Source organism: Cydia strobilella, chromosome Z (genome assembly GCF_947568885.1).
Source record: "Cydia strobilella chromosome Z, ilCydStro3.1, whole genome shotgun sequence".
Lineage (NCBI taxonomy): Eukaryota > Metazoa > Arthropoda > Insecta > Lepidoptera > Tortricidae > Cydia > Cydia strobilella.
In genome coordinates, this window is record NC_086068.1 from 861,822 (window position 1) to 886,467 (window position 24,646).

Below are 24,646 nucleotides of genomic sequence, written 5' to 3' on the forward strand. Positions count from 1 at the left end.
TTGTCAACAAATTTTTTACTTAAAAACTTCTCGTGTAAAAAAAACAACTTCCAGAGTTTTTTGTTATAATATCGTAAAAAAATTAGTGATTCCAGTGATGAAGATGATCTAACGCCTGTGGATGTTGCACTTTCCTCGCTATAGTGAGGTGAAAAGTTTTGTGTTACACACGGGTGCAAATGTATTTTACTTCTCGTGTGTTGAAACACTCGCCACGCTCAGGATTCTATTTTAGAACAACTCGCTTCGCTCGTGGTTCAACTATAGAATCCTTTCGCTTGCTTGTGTTTCAATTCGACACTCGCGGGTAAAATACAACTTTGCACCCTTGTATAACAAATAACTATTTCCCTGGGGAGTTATGAAGTTTCTAGAACTAATTAACATTTTTTTTTGTCTTTATATTTCATTCTTGTATCGCAAGTGTGATGAAAAACATTGTATGTAACTCGGGGCGAATAATATTGCAAACTCGAGTCTGTAAAATTAGACTCTCGTTTGTAATGTATAACTAACGCCCCATATTGCACAATGTTTAAGCTTACCCTTATTTATTTTTTACATTGTGTTTACTAGTCCATCTACTGGGCCTTACTGAAAATCAGCGTCGCGGAGTGTGCCATGTTGGCTCACACCGTGACACCAAGCTGAGTAAGGACCATTTAGCGCAACCTCATTCTGTTTAATTATTTCTAGTTTTAGTCTTGTTATGTTGTGCTAATAAATGCTTTTTCTTTCTTTTCTTTCTTTCTATGTACTATTTATACACTTTGCGTTCAGTTTGTGACCAAATCTATACACAATGTATTGTAACCGTTACCAAACTGTTTCTGTGTTGAAAAAAAACTGATAACAATGTGTCAACTCCCCATTAAAATTTCTGGTAGAGGTGTCGTAACGGCGACGACACTGCGACCGGAATTGTGACCGGAAAAAACGGTGTCGACACATTTGCGTCGTAACGGCGACCGAAAATTGTTGTATGGGTAGCTAAATAAATAACAACCCAATAATAATAAAAATCTGTTTAATTAGCTCAACGCCAGCGTCGGTTGTTGAGCGACCCCGTGTAAAGCGAAATTGTTTGTAATGCATTAAATTATTAATGTTAAGTGAGTGAAACTTAACTTTAACATTTCTACCGCATTTTTGCCCCTTGCAATTTGCCCTTAAAGGATTTGCCACACTGGATGCGTTCTGGCAGCGGTCAGGTCAAACTTCAACTTCAAAGGTTGCTGTCAATGTTGTACATGCGGGTTTGGCCTAACCGCTGACCGCAGAACGCATCCCATGTGGCAAATCCTAGAGAGAAATTCCTTTGCCAGAATACACATACGCACCTGTATCTCAGTGTAAAACCCAAGCACCGTCGGTAGAACCATGATCGTCGAGCATACATACAGCACCCACGACACGAGATTGGACGGATCTACCATATAGTGCCATTTCTGCTCTTTCATCTTATATGCGCCTAGTACCAGGCAGAGCGCGTTGTGAATCAAAATGGCCACCGTGCTTGTGTACATGGTTACGAGCACCTCGAAATCTGGGGAGAAGTACATTTTAGAACAGAGATACCAATGTAGGCAAACAAGCGTAGTGACACTGTGAGTGTAGTATGCTTGGTTAATGAGTGTAGAAGGGGATCCCATGCCCCAATGACCTTCGGTTTGAATACCTTAGTTTTCTAATGTTTTTTGTAGCTTATCATATTAACAGCAACGGATTTTAGCAATATAGTATCCCATATTTATTTCAAAGTTCATTGTTTTCGAAATATTTGGCATCAAAGTTGAACAATTTTAGTAACTGGTTTTCTGGCCATAACTTTTGTGTTAATTAGTTTAAAATTAAAACCTTAGACAAATTTTAGAGACGTCTAAGACGAACCCAAATATGTAGATTTCGTATAAGTAAGATCTTTCACAGCAATCGAGATACGAAAAAAGTGTATTTTTTAGACAATGTTTAAAACAATCATAAATAAATAAGTATTCATTTTTTTCACAATCCGGTAGACAAAAATGGAGATAAAAGATTGAAGAACCGATAGCCGCTTGTCTTATAGTTCTATATGTAGTGCAAAAGTAGGAGATACTATTCAAAACTTGTCAAAAATCGATGAAAACCTCAGGTAGCCGTGTAGACATACAATCGGGTATTTGGCTACTAGTCAAATCAGTTTCTTTTTTCGAACTGTCAAAAAGATTTTGCTACTATGGAATTTATATGAAACACTAGCATGTGACGTCACATTCAAATTACCTACTCTTTATAGTTTAATACTGGTTTTAAAATAGAAATTGTGTCTAAAAACAACTGCTTTCTACGTTTCTCTATTAATCTTCCGGTGCTTTATTTCATGCATGGTGTAAAATAATTTTCCCCTCACTAGGTCGGAAAGCCGTCTATTATCCTTTAAAACAAGCGGGGAAAAACGCATTTTATCCACTAGTGGGGAAAGTAATTTGACCTTGGATGGAGCGTGTTTAAGTAGCTTGACAGATAACAAAACGTAAAACGCTCATAATAATGGTTCGTTCGATATTAATTATCCTTAAATAAATGGTTTGAGAATCTAATAAAAAAATACCAAATTTAGCTTTAGTTAATAATTTTAAGTCATAAACCTTAAAATTCCATATGAAACGTTAGATTTTTTATAATGATGTTAAATATAATTCTGAACGCACAAGTTGAGTCGATGCAATTTCAAAACGCATCGTTGACATTTCATACGGCAGAACAGAAATGTCAACATTGTCAACAAAATTTTTACTGTTCTTCTCACCGACTCACGTAAAAATCAGAATTTCTAGTGTTTTCTGTTATAATATCGTAAACAAATTAGTGATTCCAGTGATGAAGATGATCTAACGCCTGTGGATGTTGCACTTTCCTCGCTATAGTGAGGGGAAAAGTTTTGTGTTACACACGGGTGCAAATGTATTTTACTTCTCGTGTGTTGAAACACTCGCTACGCTCAGGATTCTATTTTAGAACCACTCGCTTCGCTCGTGGTTCAACTATAGAATCCTTTCGCTTGCTCATGTTTCAATTCCACACTCGCGGGTAAAATACAACTTTGCACCCTTGTATAACAAATAACTATTATTTTAAATACGGTCAAATACCCTATTTTTTCCCACCACGGGCGCTAAGGAAAATTAATCACCAAGCGTGTACTGTTACGAACGGTTTGCCATAAAACAGCGAAAGTACTAAAGTTTTAATTTACAAAGTTGTTATAAAAGGGAAGTGTCTGAAAGTTTTAAAGTTCATTGAATTTTACTAGATAGTTGTCGAAGTTACGTAGTTATAGTTTGTCAAAGGACTGTCTTATTTCAAACATAGAGAGAACCATACTATCTTTGTCTTACACTAGTACTAGCACCCAAAAGAAAAGGATGAGTATAGTTTTTTTTGTTCTTATTTACTGACAAGATTTGCTTGACAAACTATAGTTGCTATACTCAGCATCACAGTTCGCACCAAAGCGCTGGCAAATTTTAACATGCAAATATTAAAAATATCTATTTCGAACCACATTTTGAATGAGTCTATCCTGTCTCTCTTTTGCGTTTCCACGTGTCCACTTTGACTTTAAGTATGTGACAATGTGTAGGGGGTGAGAGAAAGGTGAAGGGATGGTACTCAACTACTCGCAGCTCGTCCTTTTAATTGTCCAAATTACAGTGCTCGGAGGGCCTTTGGTTTCGGAAGGCACACGCGACACGGAGGGTGTAGAACTTCACCCTTTTGAGTTCTTTTTGAAGTCCTGAACGCACACGCGCGATATGTGTCAAGCTCGGAGGCAGATCGCATTCTGCCGAGCGTTCCCGAACGATCGGCGTGAGTTATGATTTTGGAAAGGGAAGGGTAGTCGGGAACTGCACATTGTCACAAGTATGTTGTAAATAATATGGCATAAAACAATGGGCATCTCCAACACCAGACTAGAGGGCCGGCATTTAAGATATACGGTCTTTTATTGAAGGTTTGACAATCGTATCGGTCCGGATATACCGCGGGCGACAGTTTATTCCACAGTTCAGCTGTGCGAGGCAGGAAGTTTCTGGAGAAACCGAGTTGAGGAACGCTAACCATCTAAAGTGGTGAATATAGAAATGTTGGCGCCAGGGATTAATCAGAACAATGAGGGCTAACGCGTATGAATTCGCCGCTAGGTGCGCTAGTGTGGATGGTGGTCTTCGCAAAGTTCGAAATGTCAAATGTCACTTGTCACTGCAATGACTGACAGCTGTTCTTTAGTCTTTTGGACCACCATCAACAGAGGCGCCAACTGGTGAGCAAAAAAAACGATAGCCCTCATTCCTTAGAGCACTCCCCGTTATACATGCGACGGGAAGAAATTTAAAGCATCTTAGACATATAATACAATCAATATTTTTAATAAATACTGTACTTACTTGCATGAAAATCTCCTCTGTTCCTACAGTCCACCTCCGTGCTATTCTGCCCTGTGTCATTACCAGTGTCACTTGAGCTCTTCGTCTCACACTTCGCATTATCAAAGCTCGAGTCAGTATTCATCATTAGCAAGTACGAATACACCGTCACAAACGTCAGGAATATGCTGTAGAACAATAAGTTGGCTAGATGGAAGTATTTCCCGTAGGAGTGCCACTTCATTTGAAGATATTTCTGGCTGAGGGGGTGCGCGAGGAGTTCTACTCGTCCGTGGGCTACCATCGCCTGAAATGTCATGGTTTAGTAGTCAATTGTGAAGTGCCTCATGAGGTGCTGTTCGAGGCAACTCATGAGGCACCTCAATAGGTATGTCGGAAAGCATACCTGCTTGCTTTCCGATATACCTATTGAGGTTCAAGCTGAAATGTCATGGTTTAGTAGTCAATTGTGAAGTGCCTCATGAGGTGCTTCTCAAAGCAACTCATGAGGCACCTCAATAGGTATGTCGGAAAGCATACCTGCTTGCTTTTCGACATACCTATTGAGGTTCGAGCTGAAATGTCATGGTTTAGTAGTCAATTGTGAAGTGCCTCATGAGGTGCTTCTCGAGGCAACTCATGAGGCACCTCAATAGGTATGTCGGAAAGCAAGCAGGTACTACCTTTATCTTTAAATACAGACAGAAAGTAAAGTTCTGTATCACATTTTGTTGTGTGGAATTATTCTTAGCTCATTCATAATTTTTAAAGTAAAGACATTTATCCTTTGATTACCCATCCAACATTGTTTGATTGTAACTATGTGTAACATAGTGAGTTGTATTTTACAAGTGCTTATACCTATATTATGTGTGTTTTATACAAGTGTGTGTAACATGTAAAACCCACAACCCGTGCTTATAAGCTTTGACATGTGTTTTGCCATGAACTGAGGGGGAAGAGAAAAATGTGATGCTTATAGGTTATTATGTTACATTTCGATGACATTAATTCCCAGTTCATGGCGTTAGTGACATACACGCACATGAATAGTGGCAACAATAAAATACATATGAATTCTCGACATTTTGACTAAAATAACTGACGAGAGAGCTAATCTAAAAACGACCAATGGATTTCTCGTCGTAGTATGAGGCGCGAAATAGAGTTAGACCAAGAAAAGTGTGCAGATATTTTGACAACACACGCAGTGCCAGTGTTATTTATACGTCATAATTTCATAGAAGTTTGAAGAATGAGTAAATTAGGGGAAGTTTGAAAGTAGCACCAGTAACGGAGAAGATAAGAAGTAGTAGGTTAGCGTGGTATGGGCATGTGATGAGGAGGGATGAATGCCATATAGGCAAAAGAATGTTAGGGATGAATGTTGATGGACGGAGAGCGTATGGTAGACCCAAAAAGCGATGGATGGATTGTGTGAAAGAGGATATGAGAAAGAAAGGAGTGAGTGCTGAGGTGACAAAAGATAGAGGAGAATGGAAGAGAAAAACATGTTGTGTCGACCCCACATAACGTGGGATAAGGGTAGGAAGAAGAGAGAGAATTTCATAGGTTTGACGTTTAAAATAACACCTGCACTGCGTGTGTTGTCAAAATCTCTGCAGACTTTTCTAGGTTTGACTCTATTATACATGACGCCACACTCGTTTAGCATCTTTTTCTGTTAGATTCCCTTAAAAGTAGCTAACAGCTGTTTTGAAGCTAATAAGAACCCGTTCTGACTCGTCGGATGTCGGGCCCGGATTTTAATAAGATGTCCCAGTGGCAAAACATATTATATACTTGCCGGAAACCGATTTGCCTGCAACTACCGCCACCACCGCCTACAGCTGTATAAAGCGCAGGTTCGCCCGCACATGGAATACTGCTCTCATCTATGGGCAGGGGCACCCCAATACCAGCTTCTCCCTCTGGACCGCATCCAACGAAGAGCGACTCGAATTGTCGACGGCCAGCGTATTTCGGAACGGCTTGACTCCTTGGCGCTGCGTAGAGATGTGGCCTCGCTCTGCATTTTCATCGCGTGTATAACGGGGAGTGCTCCGAGGAATTGTTCGGATTAATCCCTGCCTCTTCTTTTCGCCATCGCCCTACGCGACAACATTACCATCCTCACCACTTAGATGGTTGGCAGTCCTCAACTGTGCGTTTCTCTGGAAACTTCCTGCCTCGCACAGCTAAACTGTGGAATGAACTGTCGCCTGCGGTATTTCCGGACCGATATGACCTTCAAACCTTTAAGAAAAGAGCGTACTCCCATCTTAAAGGCCGGCAACGCACTTACAACCCCTCTGGTGTTGCGGGTGTCCATGGGCGGCGGTAATCGCTTACCATCAGGTGATCCGTCTGCTCGTTTGCCTCCTATTTCATTAAAAAAAAAAACTGGGACATCCGGGCCCGACATCCGACAAGTGAGGACGGGCTCTTATATACTCTACACTCTCTACAGCTACTTCCAAGAGACCACATAGGAGACAGCAATTCTATCGTGACGTCGTTGAATATTTATTTCGCGCCTCAAAACATTTCGAGATGATACAAAGCAGACCATCTCATCCTGTTTTTCCAGGCAGACTGACAATAGGGTATTGACTGTATTTAAAATAAATTAAAATAAACCATGCATGAAATAAAGCACCAAAAGATTAATAGAGAAACGTACACAGCAGTTATTTTTAGACACAATTTCTATTTTAAAACCCGTATAAAACTATAAAGAGTAGGTTATTTGATTGTGACGTCACATGCTAGTGTTTCATATAAATTACATAGTAGAAAAACCGTTTGGACAGTTCGAAAAAAGAAACTGATTTGATTAGTAGTCAAATACCCTATTGGTCTTAAATGAGTGTCACTCTTTGTCGACTCCGAATCAGCTATAGCATAAAAAGAATAAGTTATTTCTCTATAATTATAGATAACATTGCATTTGCGACAGAATTTTAGCGCAGCATTGCAGCAAACCGCATTGTTGCAAGGAAATGTCAATTATCTAATGTAATTGTATTATGCCGAGACAGAAGCCATATTTAAATTTTGTTAAATAGAGATTTGTTAAATACAGAAGCCATATTTAACAAAATTTAGTTTCAATATTGTGTCTAGATTAAGCCTTAGTTTGTAGTTAGTAGTTTCTTACTAAATTATAGTTTTTAATTGTAACAAAGTCTGATATTTAAATTGTTATTGGTTCCCCGCGATACAGGCACTGCCTAGTGCGGAGACCCCTGGAATGTCTGTAACCTTTAGCTGAAAATAAATGATCTTTATTCTTAATTGCAGACTGCATCATGCTACGAACTTCCGTGTCATTAAAAAAATGTTTGGTATGTATTTTAGTGTCCCACAATCCCATGGCCAAAGCCCCAAAGTCAAGCAGACTCACGTTGACCACGATCAACGGTTCTGGTCTATACTTCGGGTCGTTCAGCGCGACCCTCAGCGCCTCAATCTCCTCCTTTGAGTGTTGGTAGTTGCCAAAAGAATACTTAATCTGTGAGAAGAATATACTATTAATAAAGTTTACTCTACTTACGTTCAACGCGGGGAGCGGTACGGTCTGTGATTTGGGGACGGCGTCCTGTTTCTTCGTTTCGTCGTCCGTTAGGACAGGGCAAAGGGCTTCGAAGTTGTATTTGATCTAAAGTGGAAAAGCCGCTTAGTTGCATTAGTTCAGCGTTCGATATCGTTAGAATGCTATTCTATATTAAAAAAAGCTTAAATTACCTTTCCAAGTTTTACAACAGCGCTGGATTCAAGTTTTTAAATTACCTATTAATGCAATAAAGGATATTTATTATTACTCACTTCTTTCTTAATACAATTGTAAAAAAACTGTACTTTACGTAGCTGTCAAGCAAAGTTCAGTTTTGCAAACAATTTTTACTTAGAGACGTATTTTTAATCACTATATACAATATTTCCACTGCAAAAATGTGGATGTTCAAAGAGTAGCATGTTCATGTTCAAAGATAAATGCAAAATGGGTGTTGATATCCATTAACTCAGTGTATTTTCTTAATTTTTTAAAATAAAATCTTACTATGTGCGCAAGTACTTTACTTATACTAGTTCTATGTCAATCATTATCATTCGCCTGTCATGAAATGTTAGTACCTACTCATTCAAAATTCTTGCATTTAAAATTCTATCCGACAGCTGAAGCCAGTTAGATTTAGGGTTTCACCTCCTCGGAGAAAGATATAAGCTGGAAACTACACACACGTTCATTATGGCATTTCAAACATTGTCTTCAAAGTCACAGAAAATTTCGTATACTCGTCGGAACTCGGAAGTTATTTAGGGTCAAAAGTCATAGAAATTGTTTTTCGTGAATATCCAGGGTTCTTGGTCAAATAATAATGTTTACATGTAGGTAAAAACTGAAATCATAAAATGAGCAACAAGTAATATTCCAAACATTTTTCACGCGGTCACGCGGAAGGTGTACAAGTTTTTAGCTTATTATCTCTCATGAGGCCCTCGCTTCGGTATAAGCCAGGGTTAAACCCCCGAACCCCTCACTGCAAGCATTACCTGTTATATTGTACTTACGTAGAAGCTCTTAGAATCCTTCTTACAATTGGCCTTCGTGATGCACTTGTCCTGCACTGCCTCGAACACGCGGGGCATGTACGCGATCAGGGCGAGAGTGACGCACGGGTGCCGGTCGGACCTTAGTGCCATTACTTCGTGGGCCCTGGATCAAAACGTGCAGGGTTACACTTAGAAGAACTGCCAAAATATCGGGTACACGCCAAAACAAATATACATCGGAAATACCCTGGAAAATGTTAACGGAATGGTGGCCGCTTGAAGATGAAAGGAGTGCCTGGCGTCCGTTGGCTCGTTGGGTGGACATTCGGATGGGGTCACTTCTGGATGAGCTTGGTTCAGGACCGGGATAAGTGGCGTAGTCGAAGAGAGGCATGCTCAGCAGTGGGCGATTAAAGGGATGGCGATGGATGGAAATACCCTGGAGGCTTAATTACATTCTGACATCGAAAAAGATGTCAGTAGCGCGTGCATTTAGCTCGTTCTTGTCGAAGCGAGCGAGACGCACGATGAACATCAATAAACAACTATATACCTCTGTTCGTGAGTGACCATAGCCAACGCGGCTTCAGGGAATTTGTAATAGATGGCGTAGTCGATGGCGCTCATATCCATGTTATTGTAGCTGAGACGGCAGCCCATAGACAATAATAATGCTATGGAGTTGGGCTTGTTCTCCATCGTGGCCAGGTGGAGGGGCGTGTTCTAAAAATAACGAAAGAAACATTTTTTTAAGTCGACTACGAATTCATTCGTCAAAAAACTTCTCTTTATGGATCGCCTGATTCGAAATAAATAAATTATTGATTTATAAATTAACGGAACAAGACAAGACATCCACACTAGCGTCTCGAGCGTCGGCGCGGCGTCTAGCCAACTCCCCAGGTAGCAAAATGACGTAAAATGACGTCAGCGACGTCATAATGACGGCATTATTACGTCATTATGACGTCGCTGACGTGATTTTACGTCATTTTGCTACCTGGGTCTATGGCTGCTGCTCGCTGCGCTGGAGCAACTGCGCATGGACACCATTTACACTTGAATACTTTTGAAAATAGGGACGAAAGAGAGATCCGACTGCTTTCTAGAAGGAAAGACTTAAGTAACAAGATAGTACCTAGGCTGAATATTGTTAAGCACGCTACATGCTACCAGTCAATCTACCTTTTTAATAAGCTGCCAGTTGAGTTTAAACAGATGAACAGCAATATTTTTAAAGCGAGACTCAAAAGTTTTCTTTTAAAAAAGGCATATTATTCTGTAACCGAATTCGTAGCAGATGGTAACATTTAGTCAAATTTGTTATTATTAAAAATGATTGACATTTTATTAATTGTATCTTATTGAAATAAAACTATGAAAACGGATTATATCGCGTATATTGAATTTATAATACATCCCGACGTTTCGAACTCTTTACAGCGTTCGTGGTCAACGGGTGTAGTTTTATTTCATGAGTAACTATCGCGGTAACCGAAGGCAATATTATGTATCTTATTGTTTTTATTTTCCTTTCATATGTACTGACGGCTAGTTTTAGCATTTTATTTTATTGCATGTTATTTTTAATTTTGTAAATATCTGTTATTCAAACACAATGTATGTTGTAAATGAATGAATAAATGAAATTTTCTAGACACCAATGCTGAAAAGACGCTATGTCTGTATCTATAGGTATTTAAAAGAATGTAAACAAACCACAGTTAGGTATTTTATTGGGCAAGAAAATTCAAGTCAATTAATTTAAATGGATGTGTCAAAACTTATAGACAAAATCGTGCTATTTTGGTAATAGTAATATATCGGGATGAAATGATAATCAATAGCAAAGATAGATATAACTCCGTAATAGATGGATACAGTCTAAGGAAAAAACGTGCCTCGAAAATCAAGAAAATTTGATTCTCGTTCAGAGGGCGCTACTAGTTTTGGCCTACAGTCGTATAGATGGCGTTGACGGTTTCGTTTGTTATTTAACCATTTTAACGCATATCAGTGAAAGAACATGGGTCAAAATCATAAAAATAATTAATGCAAATAAAAAAAATCATTTATCTATATTTAAATACATTCTATCGTATTTTTATAAATCTTCATTTTTAGTTTTAAAGTGTGTCGACAGATGGCAGTGAATTTACTGGGGTTACAAAATTTACTATGACAGTACCGCTCTAGTATCAGTTACTCTATGTCAATAGTAATTTAGTTTTGTAATATATGCTATTACTTCGACCTCATAAAGGACCTAAAACGAGATCGATTATTTAACTATTTGAGGGTAGATGAAAACATTACTCGATTAAATTAACTAGAAAAAAAGTTAGAACGATGAGGAACAGATCCAGGCAGTTTTCTATTTGGTTGGTTAATTCATAATTCATAATTCGTTTATTGTCTGTAGAACATGGGTATATACAATGATGGAACATAAAGACATGGAATCACCATGGTCTTGCCATTAGGCGTACAAACAGTTAAACTTATAACTACTTACTACTACTTAAAACATAAGTCATGCAAATTACAATATATTTACATATAAGTTAAGAGGCCGGTGTCGATTTTAGTCGCAAAAATGTAAAATTGAGGGATTTAGTCGGTGAAATTGTACACCTTTTGTTACCTAATTGAAATAACAAGTACTGGTTTCTATTAGCACATCTTCTTATCTTACCTTTTATCAAATCAATTTGTTGAAAACAGACTCACTAAATTAGTAATGTTTACTTTTCTGATGGACGTTTAGGTAAACGCGCGTAAAGCACTGATTTTGTCGCTCTTAATTGTAAATTTCGTAAAGTTTGGACGGCTAAACATGGTAATTTTGTATTACACATATCCTGTACTTGACGTTTATCAGACTACATTTTTATTATTATGACTTTGAAGTAGTGTAAATGAAAGTTAGACGAAATCAATTTTCTCCAGAAATTACTTCAAAACAAGTGACAATTTCTCTGAAAATCGACTTAATTTCAACGTAATTTTGATACTTAAACAATCTACAACATTTGTTGAAACTATTTTTATACATCAATTTGTAAAATTTACCACCATCAATTTTTGATGATTTTTTTAAAACTGCCCCTTCTTTTCATATATTACCGGTGACGCACGCTTGCGACCTCATTATTAAAAGGCAAGATGAGAAGACGTGCTAATAGAAACCAATACTTGTTATTTAGATATTACGTAACAAAACGTGTATAATTTCAACGACTAAATCTATCAATTTAAAATTTTTGCTCCAAAATCGACTACGGCCTCTTAACAAAAGCGGTCTCATATGTAATGTTACGCTATAATGTTAAAATTTGTCACAGAGGTCTTGAATGGAGTAGTAGTAGGCTTTTTTTGATAAAAAGTCATGCAAAATTTTCTTAAAATGTTGTAAATTATTACAGTCTAAGATGGATTTTGGGAGTTTATTATATAATATGGGTGCCATTCCATATACACTTTTGGAAAGTAAGGCCGTTTTATATGGTTTCGCGTATATTTCTCCTTGATGTCTAATGCTATTGTGTAGTATTAACTGATAAATGTTTCAAGTACCCGAATGTAATAACACATTGTTTACATTTATTTAACTACCTAAAGATACAGACTATAGTGTGGGATCCCTCTTGTGTACGTAATGCTTACCCCATCTTTGTCAACTTGGTCCAACAAATGCGAGTGCACAGAGCGCAGCAGCTCGATGGTCTGCGTGTAACCGCTCATGGCCGCCAAGTGGAGAGGGTTCCTGCCGTTGTGGTCCCTGTTTTGACGGTTATAACATTAGTACTAATAATGAGATAATGGCACAGGGCGGACAACATCAAAAATCACTTGCGTTTCTGTTTGAACAGCACGTCTGTACACGCGGCATGCGTCATAGTGTGAGTAAGTTGTTTAAAAATAGTACTGAGCGGCCGGCAAACGGCCGTCAATCTGCTGTCGCGGGGCGAGGGCATTCGAGTGCGGTGCGTGGCCGTTCTTGTTGATAATACTAGGTATAACTTTTTTTTTTTTTTTACTAGCCTAATTTAGTGTCCCACTGCTGGGCAAAGGCCTCCCCTCGTTTCCTCCACTCGACCCTGTCGTTTGTAGTGTCCCGCCAATCCGGATAAAATGCGTCTAAGTCGTCCCGTCGTTCAGGTATTACTTATTCTGTGATAATGGTCAACGTTAAAGGTGCTTTCAGATTGCAACTGAAACATTTTTAATTTAGCGTAAGTGCAGCGAAAACGGGTTACTTATAAATTCATTGATTAATTATTAGCTACATGCATGAATCCTTTAGGTTATCAGATGTCAATCGATTCAACTTCCCGTTAGATTTAAATGTTTCTAATAAACCTGCTATATATCTACTGTATATAGGGTTGAAAATTCTCGAAAAAAAACAAATCTTTTTTCCAGGACGTTTTAAAATTTTCGTTTTATACCGTGTTTTTCAGTTTTTTTGGGCAATGAAACATTTATACTAATTAGGTATTATTATTTATTATTCACTGTCACTGCCATTATCTAAGTCTATCATACTCGAATCGATGACTTCGTCGATTCTGTAAGAAACAATTTGCAAGTGCAAATTAAATCGAATAAAAATTAGTTTATTCAGCCGTAAAGATAAATATGTAAAACATTTAATTTGTGACAGTAGCAAAACATGTACGAACATGTACAGACAACAAAAGCAGAAAAAACAGAACATTCAGTGTGCACCACCACCCCGAAATGGACCCAACCCAACTCAGCATAATGGTAATAGGTACACAACCAGCGCTGGCCTTCCGTAGAACATATTACCTTTACATTCCTAAAAAGAAGGCTGTGAAATACATTGTTGCACATACATAGATACATACATATAATCACGCCTATTTCCCGGAGGGGTAGGCAGAGACCACGGATTTCCACTTGCTACAATCCTGACATACCTCTCGCTTCCTTCACTTTCATAACATTCCTCATACACTCGCCGGTGTAGGGTGCTCTTGACCTGGCCTTTCTTCAGGATTTCCCCGATCTTATCAGAGAAAGTCCACCGAGATCTTGGCCCCTTCCAACTCCCGTTTCTACCTCTCCCTTATACACTCTCTTTGTTAGCCGTCTTCACACACACTGGCGACGCGGGCTGTGCACGGAGTACAGCCGCCGCGAGCACTCGAGCTTGAGGAAGGACTCCCAACCAGTCCGAAATATGTCAAAAGCGACTAATAATACTAGTGAGTGTAACCGTAGTGATCTAAATGTATCAGCAACTCATTCATTCTCTTTTCTTTCGTCCATGCCCAAACAATTTTAACTGACTTCAAAATTCCAAACCTATGCAGTAGTGCCCCTCGATTCAGCAGCAACTGCACGACCCTAGTGTGGCCCTCGCGCGACGCTATGTGCAGCGGCGTCAGGCCCTCGCCGTCGCTCTCGTTGATTATGAACGTGCCCTTGTCAGAGTCAAGAAGCTGGCAGGCTGTGTGGTAACGTCCGTATCTGTATAATTTACAAAACAGTTCAAAATGCGATCATTTTATGGTCTTCAGTAGCAGTTCCACATTCCCAAGTGATTCTTGAGAGCAAATGCACGAGGTACTTACTGTAAAAATACCGATTTTTTTTCTTATTTAGAACACAAACACATATACAAATGGATTTATAGAACAATGTAGTGTAGGTATAGTCCGACAAGAAATTGTAGAAAATTATTGAGGGCGCCAGTTAAGGTTGCCACCCATACTATAATGTATACCCAGGTAGCAAAATGACGTCATCGACGTCATAATGACGGCATTATTACGTCATAATGACGTCGCTGACGTCATAATGACGTATAAATGCTACTGGGGTAGTATCGTGCTATATTTTACACAATTGTACTATATATTATACAAAAACAATATAGTACGAAAAATACTATATTTTCATAACTCAAGAAAGGGTTATATAAATGTCACCGATATCACATCGTAAATTCGCATTTTTAATTCGCCTCAAATCGGCGTCCTATATTTTTTTTTATTTTTCCCAGTAAATACTATATTTTGTCAATATTTTGACAAAAATACTATGTGTGTAAAGAAAAAAGGTGGCAACCCTAGCGCCAGTTCCTACGTAACTGTCACATTTTTGACGTAAAATGCTTAAATATGGCAACAAAAGGGTATTTGACGGTATTTAAAATAAATTATGTTACACCTTGCATGAAAGATTGCACCAGAAGATTAATAGAAAAACGCATACAGCAGTTATTTTTAGACACAATTTCTAATTTAAAACCCGTATAAAACTATAAAGAGCAGGTAATTTGATTGTAACGTCACATGCTAGTGTTTCATATAAATTCCATAGTAGCAAAATCGTTTTGACAGTTCGAAAAAAGAAACTGATTTGATAAGTAGTCAAATACCCTATTTAGTATAGATTTTTTTTAGTTCCATTTAATTATATATAGTTAAAGTATAGATAGATTACATACATAGATATTGTCACTAACATAGGTTAAGAGTTAATAGAATAAGTAACTAATATATTATGGAAATTGAATTTCTGAAATAAATAATTATTTAATTTAATTTAATTTAATTTTTACTATTTTATGTCGCACTATACTTAACGTACTTAAGAAACAGACCTGGAGGTTCATAATTAAGGACATAATGTTAACATACATAATAACAGCAGAAAGAAGATGAAATCATGAGCCATACCTACTTAAATCCTATTAAGATATCACTTATTAAGACCCTTTACACCTCTAAGGATAATATGATGACCGTTTTTTTTACTATACATGTATATATTTTATCTCTGACACCTTGAGACTTTTACATCTCTAAACAATTTTAGTAATTGTCTGTTGTTGGTATATTTTTTATTAGTTTTTTTTTTGTGTAATTTGACATTTAAACTGGATACATCTCTAAAGCGAGGTTTAGACTAGCAAGAACTTGCATGCTATTTAAGTTACATTGCCGACTACTAAAATAAACTGTATTCAAAAGGTTGATAGTGATTTCTTAATTGGTATCTACATTCCCTGAGGTTGAAAATCATGTTTATCATGAATTAACATACATTATAATGTAACCATCTGCCAAGCATTAACTTTAAAAAATATAAATAAAGCCTTACAGAAAAAATTAAACTACAATTAACTAAACTAAAACTACTATAAAACTAAAAATCTAAATCTAAAATGGGCCCCAGTGGCATGGTGCCGAGGATGCTGGCAGCATTTCCTCGCTGGATCGCTATGCTCAAGCGTTGGGCGAGGAAGCTGCCAGCTCTCTTATCTCCGGTCCCATCCACCAGCCGCTTCGCCAATTGCCGGTATAGGCCCTGTGCTGCGGGGCCCCATGGACCAAGAGTCTCGACTCCAAATGCAACAAATTTGTAGTTGGTGTCGAGACTCCCGTTGATCAAATACCGCAATGTAACGAAAATTTCATGCAAGTTCTTGCTAGTCTAAACCTCGCTTAACAAAGTATCTAATATTTTAATTATTCCATATTTGTAATTGTTTTTTGTAATTTTCGGTTAATTTTATTGCTTGTAAAAATTGAGATGTAAAAGTGCCCCTGTGGCCTATTTGCTGAATAAATGTTTGATGTTTAAAATATCATACCTGGCAGCAAAATGCAGAGGGCTCTCGTTATTGTTGTTTTTCAGATTGATGCAGGCTCCTAATCTGATGAGGTTCTCTAGGGATCTGATGTGGCCCTCGCGGCTCGCGTAGTGGAGGGGAGAGCAGCCGGTCATGTCTTTTTCGTTCAGGAGCTCGGCTAGGCTCTTCTCGCAGCGGTCCTGGTGGGGAGATTTTCGACTGCTTAATTAATTAATGCTTTACGCATTATATTAAGGGGCAAAGTTACGTAAGCAATGTGATATAGATATATGCATGTGTCTATCGATGGTTAAGTTCTGCTATTACCTTGCAGTTGGCAGCGAAGTCTTCCAGTCTGCCACCGTTCATCACGACCAGATGCAGTACGTTGCGAGAATTGATGTCCTTCAGCCGAATGTCGGCGCCCAGACGGATCTGGCAAGTACAAAGTTGGAATGAAATATGTGGTATTTTCTATGAAAAGGGACCTTATTGTCGATGGCACTCATGCGGGGTAAGATGAAAAGTCGCCCAATGGCACGCGCTCAGACACAATGGCCAACCGGTCACACAAAAGCCATTGTTTCTTTCTTAGGGTCTTACGCGTCAAACGATTTTGACGCGTAAATCCCTAGTCTTACGCGTCAAAATCGTTTGAGAAGATTCATAAGGTTATTATAGGTCACAGTTTCCATACTTATTTCTACACATCTTACATCTACTATTTACATCATTTCGATTACTACCCCTTCCTTCCCTTCATGTGTCCGCCGACCTGCCCAAGAGGCAGCGAGAATAAAGGATGAACTTCTTTTCTTTTCTAGGGTATTGTCTGCTCTCTCGCACCAGCCCAGGTTGCAAAGTGACGTTAGCGACGTCATAATGACGCCATAGTGACGTCATAATACGTCACAATGACGTAATGGACGTCATAATGACGTATAAATGTTACCTGGGAGATATCACTTGCAGATCTGAAAGGATCTCTTCTTTACCAGAGTATGAACTGTTCTCCATCCAGCTCTAGAGGCAGCCAGAAGAAGTGGTGATCTTCTCTCCTTGTCCAGGGGGTTGATGTCCGAGCCCTCCTTCACAAGGTAGTCCACGATGTCCGGGTGGTCGAACATGGCGGCACAGTGGAGGGGCGTCATGCGCTGGACGTCGCAGGAGGTCAGGCAGGCTATCTTCTCTTTAGGCTGCATTGTGAACATAAGCTTGACGATTTCTAAAGCGCCCTGTGGAAAAAGGGTTGAGGACATTGTACTTACAAATCGTAGCAGTATACATAAAAGGGCTAAGGAGAGAGAGAGAGAGAGAGAACAAATAAAATACTGAACAATAAATAAAAAGTGAAGTGGACAACTTTATATAAATTAGTCCACCATTCCTGTAACCAGCTATAGGTTAACCAACCTGGGCACACGCCAGATGCACCGGTGTCGACAAGTCATGTTGCTGCGTAGATATTTTCGCGCCGGAGCTCAGGCACAGCTCCACGGCCTTGATGTCGCCGCCGTGCACCGCCGAGTGCAGCGGCACGTTACCCTCGTTATCGTATAGCGAGATCATCTGGACAATACAAACATAATGACAACATGAAGGCATGTATTCCCCCTATAGATAGCTATTAAGTTTTTATTTCTCTTAAAAAGCAAAGAGATAGGTGCGGGCTGAAGAACAGCGCTGTGCAGTCGCCAGACTCGCGGCACAAGCTGTCCCGAGGCCTGATTATGTGATTATGTTTATGTTTATGTTTATGTTTATGTTTATGTTTATGTTTATGTTTATGTTTATGTTTATGTTTATGTTTATGCTTATGCTTATGCTTATGCTTATGCTTATGCTTATGCTTATGTTTATGTTTATGTTCATGTTTATGTTTAAGTTTATGTTTATGTATGTGCAGCCTAGGAACTTCCTCGTTGTTCTTGAGAGGGGGGGGGGCCTAAATTACTTCAGTATTAAGTGTAATACCTGCTCCCGAGTGCAGCCTAAGGACTCCCCCCACTGCAGGAACACCTCCATGGTACGCGAGGAGGCGTTCTTGGCGGCCTCGTGGATGGGATAGTAACCGTTGTTGCACGGACGCTTGCAGATGGCGCCCAGGTCGGTAATCTGTGAACGTGTTCAATCTGGGTGTTTTAAAGTTCTAAAATACACCTAAAGCTAAAGTAAAGCAAATGTAATGAGATAAATATTGAAAAAAAACCTTAGGAATTCGAAACTTTCGTTCGTTCATTCCGAACCATATCGACTGATCAAGTTTTAGATATTATGCCATGGCACACAGACCATGGTCATCTAAGGCATCAACTCTTGAATTGGATCTTGTAATATTACACCTGGATAGCGTTACCAGGTATACCTGGATAATATTACCAGAACTCATGCGTCGTCGTGGCCATGAATGACCAAAGCTGGCTGTTCAACAGGTTTTTGGTCGTATTGGATCTTATTAAGAGTAGTAGGATATAAGAATGATATGGGATCCCTTTGTTTGACATAATTATTGAAAGTCATAATCCCTAACAGCATTTATACGTCATTATGACGTCAGCGACGTCATTATGAAGCCATAATTACGTCATTATGACGTCGCTGACATCAATTTGCTACCTGGGATGTAATGATTGTCATATTATCATTAGTCATAATTCTGAAACCGTTAACTTTTCAGGATTTTCCTCGGGTTGTCCTATAGATAGGTTAGGTTAGGTTTGTTTTATGGCAATCCTGAAAAGTTACGCGTTTCTGAGAAAAACCAAATTATGTCTAATGATAATATGACAATAATTATGTCAAACAGAGACCCGAATGATATGCATGTTGACTTCCGGTTCGAGCGCCATCTTGGTAGTTAGCATCGTGATTAATTACTTTGTTTTTTGCTCATTAATATTGTTTAAAGTGTAATATCGATAGCTTATTATACAGTAAACTAATGTGGTAGTGTGCAGTGAATGGAGAATTAATTTTGAAGCGCGTTTAACCACCATCTTGGAGTCAACGGCCGGTAGTCCACGTGCTTCTTGTAAAGTCTAGCTATCGATTTACAAGAGCTAACAAATCACCGTACACTGTCTTGTACAAACGTACAATTTTTGTCGTTTTTAAACCTCTTAATACCTTGATACTGGCGAAATAGTCCCACTGGGCTGAAGCCATAATTTTAAAAGAAGAAGAAGGATATGCATGTTCTTGAGTATAGTATATCGGTATGATGGCGTGGTTATGTTTGACACACTGGTTACACTGTTACAGTATGCATGGACTTACATGGCTACATACGGTTCTAGGTGCGTATGGTCTACTTGAGTATCCGATCTCATTGACATAGGAAAAAGAGCTAGTGAATGGTGCCTGCGTTTACTGCAATCAACACCTAATCACCTGGGTTACAACACTTACAACCCTGGTCAGCGACGTCATAATGACGTAATAATGCCATCATTTACGTCATTATGACGTCGCTGACGTCACTGCTACCTGGGAAAGACCTTACCAGAACTCTGGCGCACAGATCGTGATCATGTATGGCTGCAAAGTGGAGCGCGGTGCGGCCGTGCTCGCCGCCTAAATCCACGTTAAACTGGCTCTTGTACTTGGCGAAGGTTTGGAGTACCGTTACCTGTACAAGTAAGTGTTTTATTTGTAAATTGACAATAAATGACTTTTTTTTTTATTATAAACTGATCGGCGATTGGCCCTAGTCACACCTGATGGAAAGTGAAGACAGGGCCTAAGATGTAGCTCACCGGTTCAGTAACAACCTATTCACTCTTTTTATATTGGTAATAACAGTGGTGGTCAATGTTTACACGGTGGCTAAAAAATAAGTGCGTTCCCGTTGCCAGGGAGTTTTTGGGATTATACTGAGCAACTTTTACTAAAGGACCAATCCCGAAATAGCAAAAAATTTTTTGGCTGTTTCATACATTTTGACTGGTCCATTTTCTATTGAATGGTAATTTTTTTATACGCGATTTCGTGGTTGGTCATAGTAAAAGTTGCTCAATATAATCCCAAAATCTCCCTGGCAACGGGAATGCACTTATTTTTTAGCCACCCTGTGTAAATAGTTGGTAAATATAGTCTTACTATAGCTATTTAGTTTGCCAATCGGGGTACAAAAACATTGAACTTACCTAATACCTACTAAAAGCCGAGTACGGTTAAAAATACTTTCACATCACCTACTCGAAAAACGGCTTTTTCTTGTATGCTAGGAGTGATCAGTGGCACTTCTTCCCTGCTAGGAGGGATCACGATAACAATTTCCTGTTCTAGAACACAATTTTATTTCTTTATTGCATACAATATATCCGCTGAGATACGATACGAATCACAGACAAAGATCACGTTGAACTCATATTTTCTTCTCATTTCAAAATGCAGTATAATATTCCCAATTAAAATAGTTATCGATATACAAACTGTCCACGAACGTCCGAACTACCCAACAATTGGGTCTATACTAACCTTAGCTTTAACATTTCTTAGCTTTAACATTAACTTAGCTTTAACATTTCTTGAGCTTCAATAGCTAATAGGTATGTTGACAATGAGACACCTGCGCTGAAGAAACGTATTCCCAAATGAGGGTATACCTACACAATACGGCCCACGTACATCTGGGGATTGGACTGTAATATTTTTAATAAGGCCTTAGGGCTAGTGCACACCGGATACGAGCCCTTGTAGGGTACGATTTCAAAAACTTTTTCAACACACTTGCTCAAAACGACGTTTTTATTCCACCATTTTCATTTTTGGCTCATAATCCTAGATATTAAACACGTGTGCTCTTTCAGTGTATTATTCCACTCGTGCTTTTTCATTATATTATCCGACTGAGTTAAGAAACTAACTGGTTGCTAATAATATGCATGGAAAGGGAGCCTTCTTTAATTGGTCGGACTGGCGGGCCCGGCCGGCCCGCCCGCCGCGCCGCCCGCGGCCGGGGCGAGCGAGGGCCGGCCGGCAGTACGAGTATGACAGATGAAACACACAATACTAACTGTTTTAACTATTAAAATTTGATTAATATGAAAGTTTCTTTTTTTTCTCACAAGTGTGTTGAAAAACGTCGTATGAAACGCGTGTGCATTGGTCATTACACACATCGGCTTTCTTATTCAATATCGCCTCGTGTGTAATGACCAACTTAGCACACTTGTATCATAATGTACTATTATGATATGAGTTAAGGTTATGCAATTTTCCTGTGGACATCGAAATATAAACGGAAATTATAGCCTACTTTTAATACTCCTTATCGGCATGTCGGGTAAATCAGATTTTTTTAGAAGCACACGCACAATAGGACAAACGTCAAAGTGCCAACATAGCGATAAACGTCCAAGAAGTTTTATCTCAATCGCACGTAAAGATACATTACACGCACACACTTTTTTTTTATAAGTTTTAGAAAAACTTTAAACGTTTAGCTTTTTGTTAGTAGTAGTACCTATCTAAGTAACGAAACCATTTAATACATACTTTACTATAGAAGACTAAGCTTCTGCCCGCGGCTTTGCCTGCGTGGGATAATGATGATGATTGATAAAAACTATCCTATTTTCTTTCCCGCCCCTCACTCATCACTAAAAAGTTTCAGCGGTTTAAGCGTGAAGGGGTAAAAGGGATGATGACACCATGTTGAATTTTATAACAAAATCTAGTAAAATAGCAACTGAGCAATTTATCACAATAATGTGGATATTGAAATAATATATCGAAATAATACAAAAATACAGGACATGAAAGTTTAAAAATTTAAGTTTTTTTTTACTTCCAAAAAGGATAAAAGTAAGGGCACCATTCGATTCCTTAAATTTTATCCAAAAAAGATTGTATAGCAACTATGTACATAAACGCAAAATTTCACCGACAAAAACGCAATTTTCTTATTTTGTCCATACTTCAAGATGTGCTCTCAGTGACCGTGACGTCACGTTCACTTATCGTTTTTCTAGGAGCGTTTCGCGAGTGAAGTACGACTGTCGGACTTTGACTATCATTTCTGACTTTCGTATTGCTTTAATGCAATCTCATATAGACATTTGCTCCTAAAAACAAACCTGATCGATTGAAACCATTAATGAAAATTTATCATCTAGCCTACAGAAGGGATAGATAAAGGGTACTATATTACATCCGTGACGTTACGGCCCGGCCACGACATTGCGCGACCGGCGGCGGCGGCGGCAACCGTAGGTGGGAACGAAAGGTCCGATCGCTGTGTCTCGGTCCAATCTATGGCCGCCGCTCGCCGGTGCCGCCGCCGCGCGATGTCGTGGCACAGAATAAGTAATAGTTTTATCATACAGAACGGCCACGCACCGCCCCGCCCCGTCTCGAATTACCTCGCCCCGCGGCACCAGATTGACGGCCGTTTGCCGGCCGCTCAGTACTATTTTTAAGCAACACACTCATACTATGACGCATGACGCGTGTACAGACGTGCCGTTCACACATAGAAACGCGTGATTTTAGATGTATAGCGTGTCCGCCCTGTGGTCGTGGCCAGGCCGTTAGTCTTTTATCGACCATCTAGATCTAAGCTAATTCCAATCCCACAGCCAAATAAACGTGTGCCCGCGCCCTAATAACCCTTGACCTTCGTCTCGCATTGTAAATCCCGCCTTCTATCTACTATCTTGTATCTTCTATTGTAATCGCTATACAAACTCCTAAATAGGCCTATTTGAATAAAGAATATATTGACTTTGACTTTGACATTGACTCCTTTCAAAGACGACCTTTGCAGATTCCGTTTTCAGTAAAAGGTGTCAAACACATATATCTGTGTAAAGGCCCACCCATACAAAGTTTCCCTATTTTTAATTTGAACCTTGTTGTATAGAAGATTAGGGTGACTTTCGTTTGTTTTAGAAAACAATGAAACAAAAGAAATGCTACTTAATTCAGTTAGTCTAAAGTTCAAATCAGATTGAAACAGAGTGTACATTGTAATGCACATTGGGCCTTACGAGGTTAAGGGAAATTTTAGCAACAATAATTAATACCAAACATGATACTTACCATATACCTATATGTTCGAGCCAATTTCAGCATTTCATTGTTTTTTCAAACAAACTAAATTCATCCCAATTTGTTTATACAACAAGTTAAAAATAGGAAAATTTTGTGTGGCCTCGCCTCGCCTTACGACACTTCGACAGCACGGCTAGCACATGATTGGAGCGACAGTAACTATGTCGCCGCGAGATAGACTACCCGTCTTTTTCAAACTGTATTAATTAAAGAGGGACGTGTAGTCAATCCAATCATGTGCTAGCCCGGCAGGCGTGGCTCACTCCGCGATTTCGTCGCGTCGCTACATGTACATGCGGCCCACACCAATTTTGGTGTCTAGCCCTATGGCTACTATTATTAGTTGCCGCGCACCGCTACGGAACGGACGCCTGTTCGCGCTTGCGCCACCTAGCGGTCATATTTGTCATAATAGACGTGTTTTGATAGAGAGTGAATCTTCCGTACTTAGAACTATTATTTATTCTGTACAGTCGCCATCAGATATATCGGAGCGGCCGAGGTGCTCAAAAATATCTGAACACGCACCTAGCGCCTTGACAATAGAGGCGTGTTCAGATATTTGTGAGCACCTCGGCCGCTCCGATATATCTGATGGCGACTGTACCTACAAGTACCTAGCTCAACGTGTAACTATTTTTAGTAAAGCCTGACCAGTAATATATGATCATTGTCAAGAGGGCGCTGTTATTTTCATGTATAGGGTGGCAGTTCAATATAGTATGAAAATATTAGTTCCAGTGAAATTCCGCAACATGGCACTTTACATTTACGCGAAAAGTAGAAAATTCGCAACGAGTGGTGATAAATTAAAACACCAAGGGGAGCGTTTTTACATCGTCACGAGTTGTGAGTTACCTATTCGCAACGTTTTACAGTACATATGGCCCTTTAAATTTTCGACGTAGGCACGTAATGTGCTTATTATAAGTGTCGTAATGGAGCACCAGATGTACTGTAAAAAATATTATAATTAATTGTCTTAATAGGGGATATTACTGCAATGTTCTGCCAC

The 24,646-nt window shown here is 39.1% G+C and overlaps 1 protein-coding gene across 1 annotated transcript in view; it reads right to left on the minus strand.

The window, feature by feature from the left end:
* LOC134754579 (transient receptor potential cation channel subfamily A member 1) overlaps positions 1 to 24,646 on the minus strand; it is a 71,992-nt gene that overhangs the window by 12,712 nt on the left and 34,634 nt on the right. Inside the window, exons 5-17 of the mRNA XM_063690896.1 lie at positions 20,078 to 20,203; positions 18,550 to 18,690; positions 17,989 to 18,144; positions 17,571 to 17,810; positions 16,903 to 17,010; positions 16,597 to 16,775; positions 14,301 to 14,465; positions 12,633 to 12,747; positions 9,520 to 9,689; positions 8,985 to 9,129; positions 7,816 to 8,070; positions 4,431 to 4,716; positions 1,341 to 1,546 (exon numbers count right to left, since the gene is read on the minus strand). Coding sequence (XP_063546966.1) covers positions 1,341 to 1,546; positions 4,431 to 4,716; positions 7,816 to 8,070; positions 8,985 to 9,129; positions 9,520 to 9,689; positions 12,633 to 12,747; positions 14,301 to 14,465; positions 16,597 to 16,775; positions 16,903 to 17,010; positions 17,571 to 17,810; positions 17,989 to 18,144; positions 18,550 to 18,690; positions 20,078 to 20,203 — 2,292 coding nt within the window. The remainder of the gene's footprint in view (positions 1 to 1,340; positions 1,547 to 4,430; positions 4,717 to 7,815; positions 8,071 to 8,984; positions 9,130 to 9,519; positions 9,690 to 12,632; positions 12,748 to 14,300; positions 14,466 to 16,596; positions 16,776 to 16,902; positions 17,011 to 17,570; positions 17,811 to 17,988; positions 18,145 to 18,549; positions 18,691 to 20,077; positions 20,204 to 24,646) is intronic.